Below are 19787 nucleotides of genomic sequence, written 5' to 3'. Positions count from 1 at the left end.
CAATAGTATATAAAGCATATAACTTGGCTTTGCTCTTACTAACATCCTAAGTAAATAAAAAATGACATATATATTCCATACATAATCAGCTTGTTGGTTTGCAAAACTTTTAGAGCCAGATGTATGAATCTGATTTTGAGAAGCTCGTGCCTTTTTACCGCATTCTGACATAGACTGGAATCACATTTTCAGATTTTTAGTTAGAGATTAAATAACGTTTAATAGAGTAAACAATAAGGTGAATATTGTCCTTACTTTCTCGTAATCCGAATTCCAATATTTTACCAACTTAACCCAGTTACTACTGGTAATTCCATGTGGCACATTATTACAAATATCATCCAATTTCTTCTCTAGTGGCTTGTAATAAAGCAGTTTCAGAGAGTATTTGAACTGCCTCCAACATTTAATGGCACGCTTGAGAGCTTGGTGTCATATTCCACACCAGGAGGAATCACAAAACGGTCCTTCAATAAAAATAATTAGTTAAAAATATAAATCAGTAAGTAATCTATTAGAAGTAAGAGACCGGCTAAGTATGTGTGTTTAGGCAATGACAAGGGGATGTCTTAGGGATGAATATACTTACACTTATGAATTTAATTATTTTCCCTTTAAAATGCTTGTCGATTTCTTTCCAATCTTTTTCCCCAACTGGACAATGTGACTCCATCTTCGCAATCATACTAATGAATTTAACCAAAATATGTCCACCCTTCCTAATTGGCTGTCATAAATCATTGAATTCGACATAGTAGTGGACGTCGTTATTACTCCATACATCAATTGGCAGAATAATACCACTTACTAATGTAGTATTACCCTTGGCATCTAAATAAAATAACAAAATTAAGTTAAAAGAAATAATCAGTTTAAGTGGATTAGCAAACAAATTAAGTGGCAAGTTGCAAGTAATATTATCAGTTATACCTCAAACCAAATAGAAAAATACTATTAAACATCCTAGAAATTTCAGAGCTAGTAATTTGTAAGGCAACCCTTCCAAACATCTTAAAATAACTTTTGCACCTTAAAGCAAACAATAAAATTAAACTTATAAAGATATATTATTGAATCACATAAATTGACCACATCTCTGAAAGCAAGGTGAAATGCCATATAAATTAGAAGATCCAATGAGGTTAAAAAAACAAGGGTATAGAATCTGGTTAGTGGAGTTTAGAGTTTTTGTGCATGTTTTCTTCGGAAAGATTGCTTTGTTCCTCATGAAGTTATGATAACTGAGTGTGGTCTTAGGTCTTCATGTGAATAATAAGATCATAGTACCTCACTGAAACTGTATTCTGTTTGTCAGTTTCTAGTAATTTTTATAACATGTCAAGAAAGTTTCTTCTAGGATAAAGGCAATCTAATATTTTGGCAAGTTTGTGTAACGAATGCATTACTCAACAAGGGCAATGGGCTGATTACTTATTCAAGAAGAAGGAGGAGAGGTCAGTAGATTGGAATGTCAGGAAAGGGACAGCAGGGCAATCACCTAGCAGGGCAACCTCCAATCATTGAGGAGCTCTGACAGCTGCAGTAACAACTTCTGTTGTTTTCTTTCTTTTGGCAGATTATGTGTGTATAAGAAAGGGAGGGTAGGATGTGCTAGTTAGGAAAGATCATTGTGATACTTAGAGCTAGAGAGTGGTGCCCTAAAGGTGCTAAACTAGAGATTAGTAGCCTAAAGCTACCCTTATGCTTGTTACTCCATTTTCTAATTAATCAAAAAGCTGTCAATTCTCCCCAAGATTGAATCTTTATTGCTTTAACTTATTTTATTACAAGTAAATACCCACTAGAGTGTTACAGTTTATATAATCAAATTACATCTGCACTTATCTGTTGTTTCTCCTGATTTTGCCTCTTAAGTCTCAACAGTTTCAAATGGTATTACTATCTAGTTCTAATGGTCCTACTTAGCTGCAGCAACAATACAAGACTACCAACTGTAATTAGGAACCTAATTATCAAATCATAAATACAAGAAAAATACAATTAAAGGTTCAGAAATTCTTTCGTTCAGAATTTCACACCCCCCCTAACAACAACAAGCAGAAGCAACATGGCAGAAACACACCACAACAACAACAAGCAGTAGACAACTTTAATAAAAATATTTACCTATGGTTAGAACCTCCTCCTTGTCGTCAAAATCTATGTCTACAGGCCAATCCGGAAGTGCTTTTGGTCGTAAAGACTTAGATTGTTTCGGGATCTTCTCTGATTCTTTCCCACTGTTTTGTCGTTCTTGATTATTCTGTGGAGCTGTTGCTGAAGTTTTAACAGCACCAGTCTCAAGGTTCTGAATTCCTCGTCTCACAGCTTGCTCGGGAGGTTTATGAGAAGTAAAAAGGGAGTTCAATGATGAGTTTGGTCTACTTGATTGTGGAATATTAGGTGGGATATTAGGTGGGACTTTTGCTGGGTATTTATTATGATAACCTGATGTAGTTACCTCTTTGACTGAACTCGATGTTGAACCAGGAGGGTTTTTCCAAATGGATCCTAAACTATTAGGTGGTTGTTGGTCAGATTTTGTAGTGGTAATGGGTGGAGAAAAAGGTCCCCATTTGTCATCCTTAAGCACCTCAGTCTGTGGTGACTTAGTAGCTTGTTTTTTGGTGGGTTGTGAAACAACTTCAGTAGCATTTGACTTAGATGTGGCAGCAAGTATTTCCCTTGCTCTCTTGCTTCGATAAGTCATCTTTTACCTGATTAAACCATAAGACAAGCTACATTAGTATGTCAAAACTGATATAAATACAAGACATAAACTAAAATACAAACTATACATCAAACTAAAATACAAAATAAACTGATATACAGATCTAAACTATATATCTAAACTGTATAGTTCTGAACTATAATCACAATATGACAATTACAGTGGGTTCATTACAAACAACACTTTGTTCAATTACAGTTTTGAACTGATGTAATCACAATATCAGTGGAAAGTAAAGACAATATATAAAGACAAAACTGAGATAAAGACAAGACACTATATGTACAGCTAAACTAAACATCTAAACTGAAATACAAAATAAGAACAACAAAAATCAATGCATCATAGTTGAAATAACAAGAAATAAATTTGATCAAAAAGACAAAATCTGATGACTCACACACACACACAAGCTCTGAAATATAATCACACACACACAAGTTCTGATGTTCAAAGCTACAATTCAAAACTGAATTCCAGAACTGATTTTCAGTTCTGAAGATCAGCTCTGCGTTCACTTTTGCATTCAGTTCTGGATTCAGTTTTGAAATTCAGATCTGAATTCAGTTTTGGATTTCAGTTCTGATTTCTGCTCTGAATTCAGTTCTGGTATTCAGATCTGAATTAAATTCTGTATTTCAGCTCTGATTTAAGTTCTTATTCGACCAATAAGAAACCAAGACGATAATACTACGTAGTAACATAAAAATAAAAATTAAGTTAACAAAATACAAACTTTGATGAATTAGAATACCTAAATGAAATATAAAAATACACACCCATCCAAATTTATGAACTCAAATCTATAATAAATTATAAAAGTTGTAAACAAATTATTCAGGTATATCAGATAAGTCCCTAGGCTTAGTTTTCACAATATGACACCACCCTTTTTGTATCTCATCCTCAATATAAAAAACTTGTTTTGCTTGAGATGAGAAAACCATTGATAATAACACTTTTCATCCATTTCCCGCGGTTACTCAAGCCACCGGCTAAGGCTTTTCTTAACTTTCCATCTACCGTGCTATCATCTAAATTATGGACCTATAATTCGAGAATAATAAAGTTTGAATTAGAAAGTTGTATAATATGAAAATAAAAAGACCCTAAATGTAAAAGCATATGACCTGGCTTTGCAACCAATCTGAAAATTCATCAATTATCCACTGATTTTCAATAGATTCATCAGCTTGACTTCCTCCAACGTCATTCTCTTGCCTCTTTAGTTTTAGGAACTCACTATCGAGATTGTAAATTTTATGTTAGTAACAAGTATATATTGGGCGCTTTAACTAAACACATAATGCTACTTACTTGAGCACCGGGGTTAGTTCATCAGAATGAAGTAAAACATAGCGATGAGCTTGCTTTAAACTTCTATCATCCAAACGGACATTTTCTTTCTTTCCAACAACACGACCACAAGAGTTATACAAATAGTTGTCAATATTTGATACACCATCCTCATTCCTTCTAGGCCTATTGAACATAGTCTCAACACTTTCTTAATATCTCGAACAAAATGCAATTGTCTCCCACAAAAGGTAACCTTCCGCTATAGATCCTTCTGGTTGCGCTTTATTGCTTACATGAGATTTCAAAAAGGCCAAGTACCTTGAATTATAGTAACAATTTTGTATGTGAATGTGAAAGAATAGAAAAATTATTATATAAAAAAAATAATACAAATAATAATAATAATAATAATAATAATAATAATAATAATAATAATAATAATAATAATATTAATATTAATAAGTACCTTTCAACAGGATACATCCATCTATAATGAACCAGTCCGCCTAGTCTGACCTCTTCCACTAAATGAATTAGTAGATGAACCATGATTGTAAAAAATGTTGGTAAAAATTCTTTTTCAAACTTGCAAAGAGTCAACACGAGCTTTGATTGAATGGTATCTAATTCTCTTGTATCTATAGCAGTTGAACATATCTTTTTAAAAAACTGAGACAACTCCTCAAGCAAGTCAATAACTCTTGTGGCATTCGACGCCCTTAAAGCAACCGGGAGGATATCTTGCATGAGAATATGATGGTCGTGACTTTTCATATTAATAAGTTTCCGTTGCTTTAGATTCACACATCTTTGCAAATTAGATCCATATCCATCAGGAACTTTCATCTTTTTCAAGACTTTCAAAAATCGTTCTTTCTCCTCATTAGACATGGTGTATACAGCCGGCGGGATGTAACCTTGAGCGTTGATCCATAGATGAGGTTTTATATTCAAATTCTTTAGGGCTTCTCTGCCACTCTCATCATCCTTACTATTATCCATATCTAAAAGAGTTCCTAATAAAATATCGGACACATTCTTTTCAATGTGCATAACATCTAAATTATGTCTAAGAGGATTATGCTCCCAATACTCTAATTCAAAAAATGTACTTTTCTTTTTCCAAAGAATATGATCACCATCGGGATCGCAATCATCATCAAGTTCATTGGCAGCTTCTTTCCCTCTTTTTTTAGGAACTTTTTTTGTCTTCCCATATACATACTTTACCCCTTCTTGTTGCTTCAAAACTTTGGTCCCGCTGGTACAAATCGGAGCAATACCATATTCTTCTTTCCCATCAAACAAATTAGCTTGTGAACGATATGGGTGATCAATAGGCAACCATTTTTGATACCCAGTGTAGATAATTTTGCCACCAAATCTGTCTGAATAAGTAGAATGAGTGCAAGAAGGACAAGCTTTGTAGCCGTTCGTACTCCAACCTGACAGCATAGCATAAGCCGGAAAGTCATTAATAGTAGAGTGTAGGGCTGCTCGCAGTTTGAAGTTGCTTCCACTATAAGAATCAAAAGCATCAACACCTTCCCACAATAATTTCAATTCATGGATTAGTGGTTGCAAGTACACATCAATATCCATACCGGGACCAAATTTACCAGGAATAATTATAGAAAAAATAAAGGATGATGGTTTCATACAAAGCCATGGTGGTAAATTATAAGGAATGAGGACCACCGGTCATGTACTATAATTTGTGTTCATAAGACGATATGGATTAAAACCATCACTCGCTAGGCCTAATCTAACACTGCGAGGATCAACGTCAAACTCTGTATATTTTTCATCAAATTTTTTTCAGGCCTCGCCATCAGCAGGGTGTCGTAGAATCTTATCATCCTTACGATTAAAGTGCCATCTCATGTCCTCTGCAGTTTTAGATGACATGTAAAGCCTCTTTAATCTAGGGATAAGGGGAAAGTACCGCATTACTTTAGCTGCCTCGCCTTTCTTACATGCTTCTTTTCCTTTTTCATTTACATCACCCTCCTTTCCTTTCACATTTTTCCACCTTGATGTATGGCATATATGACACTCACTTTTATTTGCGAATTCGCCCAAATATAACATGCAATTATTTGGACATGCATGGATTTTCTCATATCCTAACCCTAAATCATTTATTATCTTCATGCCTTCATAATAGGACGATGGAAACTCCTTAATAATGGGAAATGCGTCAATTAGAAGTTCAAGTATTTTATTAAATGACTCTGCAGACCAATGGAACATACACTTTAGGTGAAACAAATGCAATAGAAATGAAAGTTTCGAAAAAGTAGTACACCCCTCGTACAGGCCTTTTTCAGAAGCTTCCATGAGATTTCTATACTTTTCCTGTTCTTCATTTGAGAAAGTTGATTGATACTCATCATCTACCTCGCGATAAATGGTAAAGCCCTCATCCATGTCATGTGAATTGTCATCTTCAATACTTTGTTCATTAAATGATGGATCTTGAGTTTTGTCGGTTTGTCGTGTATTAACTCTAAAAACTGCTCTTAGTAACCCGTCCATATCATCTCGACCTACTGCATTTACTTGATCATCACTTAGATCATAGGTCTTACTCCCTTCATCTTTACAATGAAATATTCAATTTCTATAGTTTTTATAAAAACCATAATATAAAATATGGCCTCCAACTTCTTCTACAGAATTCGTTTTATTTAACTTGCACTAATTACATGGGCATTTAGTTTCCCATGTATTTGGTAAAAGAGTCTCTTTAGAAAGTTTCAAGAAGTTCATGCAACCTTTAAAATATCCAGGATCACCTCTTGGTAAATCAATCCAACTAGTATCCATTTCTACAAAGAAGTATATAATTAATTGCTAATTAAAAACAATGACATTAAAAAAAAAAATCATGTTACAAGGATCCTTAAACCAATATATAATAGGGACATCACTTTCACTAAGTAAATAGACATCCATCAAACTTATAATATCAAGAAGTTTATCCACTTAAAAATAATGTAAGTAAGTAATTCAAGCCTGCAAACTTGTTGAGGGGTGAAAGAAGAAAATTAGAATGAAACATGCAACAACAAATAAAAAGTTATACAAGTTCGATGAATTTCTCATTCAACAAACCACTGAAAATCTACAATATATGACTCCAAAGCAGTAGGCACATGTTTTTCAAGCAAGTAGAAGATAGTGTACATGAAACATCCAATTAGGGAAATCTAATCAAGCCTACACAATTGAAATAAGTATATGACATACACTAATCAAGCCAACATCTTTAAAAATGTATTCTACTTTGGGCTAATGTCTAAGGTAGAGTGTACCTTCTCTTGCCGCAAAAGTACAGTAAGAGCATACAATCTGTGCGAATCCAGATGTTGAACAAGGCTGTAAAAACAGAAAAGGTAGTGTTAGTAAGCTTTTACATTTTGAAGGATGTAAAGAAGCAAGTGTAAATGCATTATAGTCCATACCTAACCCCTATCTAAACATAATTTGTGAGATTATTGAAAAAAAGAACATTATAAAAAGCAAATTTGGGTGGCTCCATTCTTTTCCCCCCACATAACTTATAAGATGGTTACTCTCACAGAGTCACAGTCTCAGTCTCACTCTTCTTCTCTGATCTTAGATAACTCTCATGAAAGTTTAACATAAATGAGCTCAACAATATCATGAGTGATTAAGAATGTCAATATGTCTTACGAAAAAGAAAAAAAATATGCAAGGAAATGATAAGAAAATACAAGGTGACCAAATTAATCAAGTTATACTCATTTAATAATCACTAACACAGCAACCAGCCAAGAAACTCAATTAAAAAACCGTATGAAACTCTTTCCTTGAATAATAACACATAGATACCAAGTGAACAACTCGATAAAAACGAATCAACCCATTTGTAAGTGAGGCACCAGCAAGCAAGTAACCCTCTGACTATATAAACAGTCACCTTTGCACAATAAAAACAGTAGCTCTTACATATTGTAAAGTTATCCCTCAATGAATCACTTCTCAATAACATATCAAGTCAGAGTGTCTCATATATGTATGTTACTGTACTACATAGGTACTCCATCTCACATGATGACATGAGCATTGAAAACCAAAACACAATCTCAGTCATCTTCATAAGCAAGTCTAAGATAGCAATATGAATGTCAACCAAAATAGTCAAGCCATCAAATATTGTCCAAATTAATATTAATCACTATCTTTGCCTATCATGAACATCACTTATTCACATCCATGGATTTCAAAAATATAAGAACAAGTATCCAGACAAGCAATTGGGTAAAAATTACCGAGTATAGAGTCTTTTCAACCATAGCAACAAAAGATATCCACACAATAAACAGCAGCAACATCTGTCATGCGATAAACTAGATATATTATAACCTGATGCCTTTTTTTTAACTTATTTTGCTTCAGATTAGAAAATCAATTATAGTTGTTAGGATTATAAGTAGGTATATATATACAGTAGTGGCTGAATTTCATTTTCATATTTTAAAAGTTAAACAAAGACAATGTACATTTAAGGATTTAAAAACAGAAAACTAGAAGACTAATTTGTTTTGCAAACTCATTTTTTTTTTATCACAAATTATAACAGTTCATATTCAACTGCCTATTCATGAGCTACAAACTTAGCTCTAAAACTGAAACAACTTTTGGGAGAATTGTATGATGATCAGGTTAAAATTAAAGAATATCAACAAAAATGTAAACCTTGTCATATGATAAACAGAGTGGTAATTTATCTCTCCATAAAAAAATTAAAATTTTAACCCACAAACCCCCAAAAAAATCAAAATTTCACAAAATTATCACAAAAAACTCAACAATTCAATAAACATAATCAAGTAAAACAAATACCAATCAAAAATAAAAAGTATTATAAAAGAAGTATCTAATTAATTAGACCCTAACTTGTGATATATATTCTTGACTTCTCTGCGTCCACCGTTTTGAAATCCCGTTATCAAGATGAATTCCCAGAACATGCAATGAATAAACAAAGAAAATTTTGATAAGATATCAGCATAAGCAACCTAATTTGAGTGATATATCAACCAAAAACAACGAAATTGATGCCTATAACAAAGAGATTAGGGAAAAATGATGACAAGAGCAAGGGGATTACCGAAAATTGAAGATAATACTGAAGAGAGGAACAAAAATTCAACAATTGATGCCCGTTATCAAGATGAATTCCCAGAACATGTAATGAATAAACAAAGAAAATTTTGATAAGATATCAACATAAGCAAACTAATTTGAGTGATATATCAACCAAAAACTACGAAATTGATGCCTATAACAAAGAGATTAGGGAAAATTGATGATAAGAGCAAGGGGATTACCGAAAATTGAAGATATTACTGAAGAGAGGAACAAAAATTCAACAGTTGCAAGTGGTTTAGCAGATCATATGAGAACGTATAAGCATAGAAAGAGATTAGGGTTTAGTTGTGTGAGGAGTGCCGATGAGAACAAAAGGCTTTTTTTTATTTGTTCAATTTATCATTTTGGTATACTGTAGAATTGTGGGCGGTTTTCCTTTCTTTTTTAAATTTTTTTTTATGTAGCCCGCTTACTTTTTCCCTAAAAATTTTGATGTTCCGTGATGGATTATAGTCACGTGCAGTACGACATGTTAATTTGTGACGCTTTTCTGTGTCAAGACCCAATTGTGACGTAGAAAATCGTCCAAAAAGAACGGAAACTAAATTTTATGCTAACGCTTGTTACCTGGCGTCGAGCAAACAGCGTCTAGAAACTAAGGGGTTTGTAGTAGTGATAATTGTCACATTTGATACTAGAAATTATAGTTGTTACCCTAAACATGACACTAGGAAGATCAAAACGCCCTAACATGACACTAGGAATCATAATAACAACCTAAACATGATTTCTATATCATAATATCAATAAATCAATTAAAGCACTTACTTGGATGCCTCGTATCTCTTTCTAATAACAAAATACACGCGTTAGTAACTTCAAGGAAAATAATAAAATCAAAGAATTAAATTAAATAATTGAAAGAGAGATTTGGGACCAAACCCTCAGAAATATCAAACCCTTCACGTCTAGGGCGAAGGCAACTTCGAACTTGGCTAGGTGTTTCTAGATCTTGTGAATGCGGAATTTTGTATGAGAAAAGCTATTTTAGAAAAGAGAGAGAGAGAGAGAAAACTAGAGAGTTGATGATTTTTTGATGATTGAAAACGGAGATTTAGGAGGTTATTTATAGAGAAAATCAGCTGGATAGATTGAAAAACGAATCAGAGTTTCGAAGAGAATAAAATGAATTGGCGCCAGATGCCAGACATTAGCACCAGAAGCCAAGCCTAGCGCCATACGCTAGACATTAGCGCTAGGCGCTAATCCTGTCGTCAAGCGCTTTATTCTGATTAAAACTCTAAAAAGTCAACTAAAGTCAATTTATCAATGCTAATTAAATTAGGAATAAAATGAACTTTCTAGAAGATTCTAGAAGACTATAATCAATTCTAATTGCATTAAGAATGATAATTCAATATTAGGCTCTCCTCTAGATCATTGGGTCGCATATAAATATCAAATCGGGCCCAGTTTAGTAATTTGGCCATAACTTTCTCATCATTCATCGGAATTGGGCTTATAATATATCGTTGGAAAGCTCTTTTCAAACCCGAACCAACTACAATAATATTGGACCCTTTCCATGGACCAAAAAAACTGGATTGACTGTTTTCTTAAAATAGGTTTTCAAAAACAGAGAGAAAGAAAAGAAATAAAAACTATCCGCAACACTAGACTTTCCCCACTTTCACCTCATTCGATTATGATTCGATGTGAAAGGTACTCATCACTGGGTTTGGTTTTGTGGAGACACAAATGGGTGTCTACAGGTACTCTGACCCAATTTCTGGTAAAAAAAAAAAAATTAAACCACCCAAACAATTGAGTACCCTTGGTTAAGAATTGAGTACCTTGGGTTAAGTCATGTGGGGCCGACCCGAAAAAAACCGCGTGTAGCTTTCTCTCTTTCCCCTTTTCATATTCCTTTATTATTGTCTTTCTTGGAAAATTTGTCGCGGAGGTTGGTGAAGAACACAAGCTCGATTGTGGCCAAATTTGGGGAAAATGACAAGAATCGCAACCATTTTTTGAGGTATGTTTGATTACAAAACCTTGTAGTAGTTAATTTGTTAAAATTTTTGATTTTTTAGGCGATTGATTATCGTTTTGTTGCGATTTAGGGATTTTGGTTTTTTGGGTTAATAACGAAATTGAAATGGTGATTTGTTGTTGTTTTGTCGAATAATTTATGCTTGTGATGTTGTATGTTGCTTCTATATGTGAGCGATGTTGTTGGATTGTGGGTAAATGTTGTTGATTTAAAAAATTTTCATAATGGGTTTTGATGTGTTTGGGACATTTGGTCATTTTTGAATCATGGATTTGGTTAGCTGGTTTTTAAGAGGTAATTTGGTGGATTTGAATTAATGGTTTCATATACTTTGGATTTATGCGTGTCAATTAGAGTAGTTTAAATGTTTGGTAAATATTATGCTTTTGATTTTTGAGTGGAAAAGTAGTGAATTTAAATTAATGGGTTTTGTTGGCTTGTAAGTGTTTGATTTGTGAAATTAGAGTAAAAATTTTGGATTTTATTGATTTTGAACCACCCAAAATTCAAGCTACTGTAAGCCTATTATAAAGATTGCTACAATCTCTATTGAATATCATCAATTGGAAAAAGTTTTTATACTCCCGATTGATTTGTATGCTATTACTGTGGCCTCTTCGTCTTCTTTTTTTTATTTTTTATTTTTTTTATATATATGTATACAATCTGTATTGAAAATCATCAATATGGGCTGAGTTTCTGATTTTGCAATTCTTCAACTAGGACGCTGTAGATGGATGACAGTGGACTGAATCACACAGTGGATGAAGCAATAATTCTTTAGAATTTTTTTTTTAAAAAAAAAAATAATAAAATTGGGCAAATCGTGTATGATGAATTTAGCCTTAGAAAACTAAATCTGTTTTCTATTTTGCAAGGATGTATTCATGGCTTTTTTTGGTTGCTTTAGATCCCTTTAAATAGCCTATAACGGCTATTTTTTATTCTGTGGAAACGGTTGAATTAATTACTTTTTTTAATTATAATTTAATTATTTTTTAATTAAGTATGGTTAAAGGGTAATTTAATTAGTTTTTAATCATGTATGGTTAAAGGGTAATTTAATTAGTTTTTAATTATGTATGGTTAGTTGGCCTGAAAATTTGTTAGAGTACCTAAAGGGTGAAAAAAAAATTGAATACCTAAAAGGTGAAAAAAATCAAGAATTGAGGGCCTAATTGTTGTCTTAACTCATATTTTCCATGTAGTTAAAATTATTATAAATGTATAAATTGTACACTTTTCAAAATAGCACATACGCATCATGTGCAAAGAAAACTAGTGTAATGGAAGTTAAGATGCTTTAATTTGGGTTGATAATAATAGACATTGTGCTTTTAGCTAATTAGTGTTCTATATTGATTTCTCTCATAATGGTAGAAAGGGTAGTTTTTAGCTAATTAGTGTTCTATATTAATTTCTCTTATATTGGTGGAAAGGGTAACAATGTAGCACATAAATTAGCGCTCAGCAAGGAATTTGAATACATGAGGGTGTGGATAAAAAAGATTCGCCTAGTGTTTCATATGACATACTCCGTTACTGAGCTCTGATTCCTTATTAATACTTTGTTAAATGACTAGTGTGATTAAATATTTAAATCCCTACTTTTATAAATTTATTATAAATTTTAAAAAGTAGAAAAAAAACTCTTATGAATAGTGTTCTTTCAATTATACCCTTCAAAACGTATATTTATATATTTATCCCTATTAACCTTAAAATCTAAGTTCATCCATTTACTTTCTCCTAAACACTCTTTTCTCCTCCTCTTCCTTTTCCGTTGAAGCGACCTATGAGTTCTCCATTGAATTAGTTTCTGAGGTGAATTAAATTAATTAGTTAATTTATTTTTAAACTATTGAATTTCAAATTTCACAATATGTGTTTGTTGTTAAATTTATGGTCTACTTTTTTTTCATTAGAAATCCGAAATGCTGTATCTGAATCAATTTTATTTTTGCTTTCTTCACTTTCTCTCACTTTGGTTTGATTGAATCTTACAATGCAATTTAGTCGTGTATTGAAATTGAATTGAGACGATTGTAGAAAGGAGTTTGTTAAGGGGACACCATTGTTGGAGTTTGGTGAAATTGCAAAAACCTTAGAAATGGTGGTTTGGGAGAGTGAGGAAGAAAGTGTTAAACTTTCAACGTGTTAATCGTACTTAGCGTGCGTCCATAGATACGTGCAATACCTTACCCCAAAACAACCTCTCTTATCCTGTAATTTTTCAATTGTATTGCCTTTTGAATTTATTTATGTTTTTATTTGTTTTTTTTTATTTATTTTTCCTTAATTTTGATGTTTTAGTATAGAATTTGATTGCTTTAGTGGTTTTATTTGGTGGTCTCCTAAATCAACGAATTGAATTAAGGATCAACGAAAGTACGGTTGCCGAAATTCTCGGACGATCAGGAAGTTCAATCTTGTAAGTTTACTTGCTGAATAATTTCCATTTTAGAGTTAATATGAGGTTTTAATAAGTGATATTCATTTTATGTAGTGGTTGTTATATGTTAATAATGTTATTCATTATTGATTTTCAATTCATCTTAAGTTTTCTCCCAAATTCTTAGCTCGAAACCCCATTTGTAATTCTTTCGTTAGCTTCATCTTTTAAAAGTTGAATCTTTTCATAAACAGAGTAGTTTATTTTATCTGTTAATCGATTTCTTTTGATTTTTAAGTGCTGAAATGTAATTTGGCCGACCATTTGAATGTGGAACAATGTGAAATCCTTTTCTTCTCTCTATTCTTGTTCATTTGGAGTAGAGCAACACTATTTTCATTCTTTTACAGCTTCTAAGAATTTCGAAAGTTTTATCAATAAGAATGATGTCCGGGGTTGGATTTTCCTTAATACTATGAATTTTATGTAATCAAGTAGTAAGGCAAAACTTCTTTTCCTATCAAGTTCACTGCAACCACTGGCAATAGGATTTAAAGAAGCAAATCGTCGACAACTAGGGGTGGCAATATCATCCAAAACCGGTGGATAACCATCCACCCGATCCAAATATATGAATGAAAACCCGAACTTAAGCAGATGACGGATGGATGATGGATGAATCGAGTGACGGATCGGGTCGGATACGGATGATGATACATCCAACCCTTCACCCGATCCATCACCCGAGCCATCCATCCACCCGTTAAATTTATATAAAAAAATAAAAATAAATACCATTTTTTAATAATTTAATGTCTATTATAGTGTTAGGAATTGACATTTGTTTTAATTTAGTAAAAAAGAAACAAGTATTAGAAAGATGTATCAAAGTTTTAATAAAATTGATCACTTTGTTTTTCAAATCTTGATTTTAATTATGAAAATGAAAAGTTTTATTTATATATTTATTTCACCCGAATTATCACCCGATCCACCCGATTCATTCATGGATGACGGATGGATCGGATGTGGATGAAAAAAAATTAGGTGATGGATGGGTCGGGTGATGGATGGATCGTTGGTGGATGGAGGCCAGGCGGATGAAGCATCACCCGAGCCACCTCCGATCCATTGCCATCTCTATCGACAACATGCAGGATGCCTCCATGGAGATCGAAGGTGAACATTTTGTTAGGCTTCTTGGTGAAATATAAAACTACATTGAACAATACTTCTACGTAACGAAGAAGAGTTTACCATGGAAGTTTCTAGGCTCATCTCAATAATAGCTTATTTGGTGCTCATAATATTGTGGAGTACTAGAAGATGGTGCGACAAAGGCCTACTACAAAAGGGTGACCAAGAAGTATATTAATGGTTGGAGGTGGCAAATCCAATTGACGAGAACCTGGTGTTATATAAAATGTGAACGAATATTATTCTTTAATTGTTTAATATTGGGTAGGTAGTCATATTTTTATGTTGTATAGAAGACATTTCAACCTTTTCACCTTTTCAATTTTAATTTTGATTATGAATTTTAAAGGTGTAACATGATTATGTATGTAGATTTGCGAGCTCATATATATGTCAAGCACTTGAATTTTATTGCGATGCCCCGGGTCATTATAAATTTATTAATTTAATCGAACTATATATATTTTGGCTTGTTCGTCATTAAGAGCTTAAGTGGTTTTTTTTTTTTTATTTAATTTGATAGCTTAAGTACTTTGCTGCTTATATGAGTTGGTTTGATTATAAGAATAATTTTTTTACATTAAAATCATAAAATTATTATAAAACAAATATTTATAAATTTGATGTCAAAATATATACTACTTCATAATGCATTAAAATCTTTTTCTCTATGATTACAATTTTATAAGGGAAAAATGTAATCTAAAATCCCACCTTTAGTCGGTCTTCCATAAACAATCCCACATTTTGAAATTCCAGAAACAATCCCAACTTTGACCCCCATCTTCCATTAACAATTCCTTTTACCTAGAACTTGTTAAGCAGGTTATTTTTTTTTATATCATTTTTTTTAATTTTTTTCAAAATCTCTCCTTGGACCACCCATCCACCACCATAACACCACCTGAATTGCAACCTTGCCATGGCCACCCCCACCCACACCTCACCCACCACGAAACTCTCCAGCCACATCAAAAATCCTTCAACCACCCTGAAAAAACCAACCCAGCCTCGAAAAAAATCACCAAAGCCACGAAAAAACTCCACTTAGCCCCGATCTAACACGAACACCAACCAACCACCCAGCATCACCACCAAGACCAAGAACACCAATCACACCACCTTCACCACCAAGACTTGGCAACACTGCTCACATCGCCTTCACCACCACCAACACCCCCACGAAAACCCACCATCTTCAAGAAAATCACCCTCACGAAAACCAGGCCACCACCTCCACAAAATTCACCCCATGAAACCCACCTCCACAAATTTCAATCCACGAAACCCGGGCCTACAGCCCCATGAAACCCAAGCACCAACCCAATGAGATCCCACCCCCACGAAAATCTCAAAACTCAAGCCCCAACCCCGACGAAATTCCCACTTCCCAATCGCCGATTTCTGGTTGCAGTTGCCTAGCTTGGGTCTTCAAATTATATTATCGTTGAACTCTGAAATTGTGCGAAATTGATGGTCGTGGATGGGGTGTGCGATTGGTGGTGTTTCCGGTGGGCCTGAGGGTGGTGGTTTCAAGGGTTGCTGGGGAATGAAAGGGCGGGGATGAAGAGAGGATTGTAGTGGCGTGGTTGGGGATTTTATTCTTGTTTTTTTTTTTTAAAATTAGATTTGTTTTTTTTTTTTTTTTTTTTTGAAAATTAGACTAAACCTATTAAAATCCGACACGTGTCGTATATAACCTAAGAAAACCGGTTACCAAAACATTACAACCGGTCAAGGATTGTTAATGGAAGATGGGGGGTCAAAGGTGGGATTGTTTCTGGAATTTCAAGAGGTGGGATTGTTTATGGAAGACCGGCTAAAGGTGGGATTATTAGGTTACAATTTTCCTTTTATAAGTTAATGCACAAAATAAAAATGGAGTAATGTTTAATTTCTTACTAACTTTATTATTATGTAATTATTAAGGAGTTATAGTCCAAGGGAAATTGTCATGCATATGAAGAGTTTATCAATTAAAATTAACATTAATACACGAAAGTTAATGCATAGAGTTTTTCAATAATTAATGCTATGGTATGATTGGCGACGACACATCATATGCCAAATGGCAAAATTGTTGACACATGACATAGAGTTTTTCAATAATTAATGCTATGGTTGGATTTGGCGACAACACATCATATGCCAAATGGCAAAATTGGAGCCGAGCCGAAGGAGCTCTCCAAAATGAAATTTTTTTATATGAACAAGATTAGTATAGAAGAGTTGGTGAACATTTATATATATATATATATATATATATATATATATATATATATATATATATATATATATATATATATATATATATATATATAAACATATATATATATGTATATTTATATATATATATGCATTCATATACATACTGACGGAAACTTAGAATTATAGTGCCATAGAGCTCCAAATCATCACGAGCCTCAATATTCTTATATATAACCATAGAACACACACTTCAGGGCTAGCTATTTTGCTCGCATCGCGCGCATCAGACCCCCTAGTGAAAATGAAAAATAGAGGGAGAGGAGGAGAAGATTAATAAAATCAATTGTTGAATTACACTACAAGAATCAGGTGGAATTCCGACGGAACAGTTCCGACGAACATGAAATTCCGTCACCAAAATTTCAGACGAAATTATCCGACGAAATACAAAATTCCGTCGGAAATCCGTCGAAAATTTCCGACAGAAAATTATTCAATCGGAAAATATGTACTTTCCGACAGATTATTTCGTCGGAAATTAAATTTTCCGATGGAATTTGTACCCGTTGGAATTAATTTTTTTTTTTAAAAAAAAAAACTTGTTTTAAAAAAAACCCTAAATATCAAACTCATCTCCTCTCCTCTCCGCCTCTTTTCACTTTCCCCTTCTAGTTCTCATTTCCTTTCCTCTCCTCTCCTCTTCTCTTTCCTCTTTTCCCTCTGCCCCTCCTTTCCTTCTCTTCTCCTTTCCTCTTCTCCAATCCTCCCTTTATTTTTCTCGATCTTCTCCTCTTCCCTTTCCTCTCATCTTTATCTTGTCTCTCTCCATCATCCTCTTCTCTCTCCGTCCACCACTATCGACCGCAACAACGCAACAGCAACGACGCAACAACGATGCAACAACAACCACGCAACAACAACAACAACGACGCAACAATAATTGTAATTGTAGATCTAGTTAATTTTTTTGTAATTGTTATGTTAATTTATGAATTTTATTGGATAATTGTATATTTATATATTTCATGTAATAAAATTATCGTTTTTTTTAAATGAAATTCTTTTTAAATTTGTAGATCTACAGGTTTGATTTTATTTTGTGTTATTTTTTTGATTTCGTTGTTGATTTTCAGATGTTTGGGCTAATTTTCATTTTTTGGTGTTAATTTTTTGATTTTTTTGGGGGATTTTTGTTTCGTTGGGGTTGATTTTCGTGTTTTGGTGTTTAATTTACTGGGTTTAGTTTTCGTTTTCGTTTTTTGGTGTTTTCGGGATTGATTTTTTGGGGTTCGTTTTTGGTGTGGTAGTGTCGGTGGTGGTAGGATAAGAATGGGTTTGTGGTTGGGGTTTGGTGTGCAGTTGTTCTGGTTTTTGGGCTGGTGGTTTTGGTTGGGGGCCGGTGGTTATAAGGTATGGGCTGGTGGTTGAAGGGTGGGGGTGCATTATTTTTTTAATCGAATTTTTCGAAGGATTACCGACGGACTTTTCTAGGCCAGAATTTGTCGTCCGACAGAAAAATTCCGTCGGAAATTCCGTCAAAAAATTGGTTTTGACGGAAATTCAGTCAGAAAACATCAATTTTCCGACAACACCTATTCCGACGAAAACGGGTTTTGCGACGGAAAATGAGGTGTTTTCGACGGATTTTTTCCATTGGAATTGCGTTGTTTTCTAGTAGTGATTAGTCAAGAAAATAAAATATAAAGAGCTATTGAGAAATAAAGTGAGGAAGATGGAAAATTTTTATGTAAACCTAAGAAAATAGATGGGAAATTCTCAACGGTTGGTGACCCCCCAACTTCTGCTACACACCAACGCTGACCTTCCTTTTTTTATTATACAAAATGACCCTAATTAAGAATTTTATCTTACATATGACATTGTAGGCGTCGCCCAAAGTGCGCCTACGTAAAAGCATGTGGTGAATATGCTTGGCACTCATAGGAAGTGGGAATTGACATAATACGATTAAGGACAAAGCAAAGTAGGGAGCCGCCAACAAGTTTTTTTAGGAACTTGTAAACCGTTCACGGATCATAAAAAGGCAACCACGATAAGGGATAACGATAGGCAACAACGATTGACCCGTGAAAGTTACACCCCATTCATAATCCATGAGATTACTAACTCCATATGGTTCGGAACCACGAAAGGAGGATCGGGGATGATGGTACGAAGTGAGTCATGGAGTCACATTCGCCCGTATTGGCCTCTACTCGATTCTTATAGTGAAAAGTAATTCATGCGATCTCAAAGGCATGCAAACAAAGATTTAATTTTCTCCAAACTATTATTAGGCTAAATTGGTTTAATATTAATGCAACACATATTTCTAAAATATTAGTGATCACTTGATTAAACAACAAGATTAAAAAGGAACCTAAACCGGTTGTCCAAATTATCTTATTAGGCGTGATTTTCAATTACATATTCCCTTTAACATGCAATATAGTGATCAATAACAATAGAATAATAGAACCAACATTAATACTAGAAGCAATTTAATAATTCCAACAATATAAAATCATTAGAAAAATAATAGAAATAAAAGGAACATAATTCTTACTTTGATTCTGTTTGCTTGCAACTACAAAATAATAAACGAGTTAGTAACTTCAAGAAAATAATAATAAAACAATAATTATATTAAATTCAATAATGTAGAGTTGATTTGGGGCAAAAACCCTTAAACAGTTCTACCTTTCACGCCTTAGCTTAAGGACAGATTTACAAGTAAAGTATGGACTCCTGGGAGTGTTTGAAGAAGGAATTTTGAAAGAAGAAGG

General features: G+C 33.6%; 1 protein-coding gene across 1 annotated transcript; it reads right to left on the bottom strand.

Moving 5' to 3' along the window:
• Positions 1-596: 596 nt before the first annotated feature.
• Positions 597-9528, bottom strand: LOC145584116 (uncharacterized). The gene is made up of 5 exons (XM_081641041.1): positions 8957-9528; positions 7348-7411; positions 6808-6861; positions 2128-2717; positions 597-831 (listed from the first exon to the last, which is right to left on the bottom strand). Exons 4-5 carry the CDS (start codon positions 2708-2710, stop codon positions 731-733), a joined length of 684 nt encoding a protein of 227 aa, XP_081497167.1. The 5' UTR covers positions 2711-2717; positions 6808-6861; positions 7348-7411; positions 8957-9528; the 3' UTR covers positions 597-730.
• Positions 9529-19787: the final 10259 nt, after the last annotated feature.

The sequence above is a fragment of the Chenopodium album genome, chromosome 2 (genome assembly GCF_948465745.1).
Source record: "Chenopodium album chromosome 2, dcCheAlbu1.1, whole genome shotgun sequence".
Taxonomy (NCBI): Eukaryota; Viridiplantae; Streptophyta; class Magnoliopsida; order Caryophyllales; family Amaranthaceae; genus Chenopodium; species Chenopodium album.
This window is presented reverse-complemented; position numbering and strand designations above follow the sequence as displayed.

What these genes read in the sequence shown, in the direction of transcription:
- LOC145584116 (XM_081641041.1), bottom strand. Translation starts at nt 2,710, where the DNA reads ATGACTTATCGAAGCAAGAGAGCAAGGGAAATACTTGCTGCCACATCT. An exon ending in GGAGGAGGTTCTAACCATAG is followed by an intron (nt 832 to 2,127) that starts GTAAATATTTTT and finishes TATTTTATTTAG; the next exon opens with ATGCCAAGGGTAATACTACA.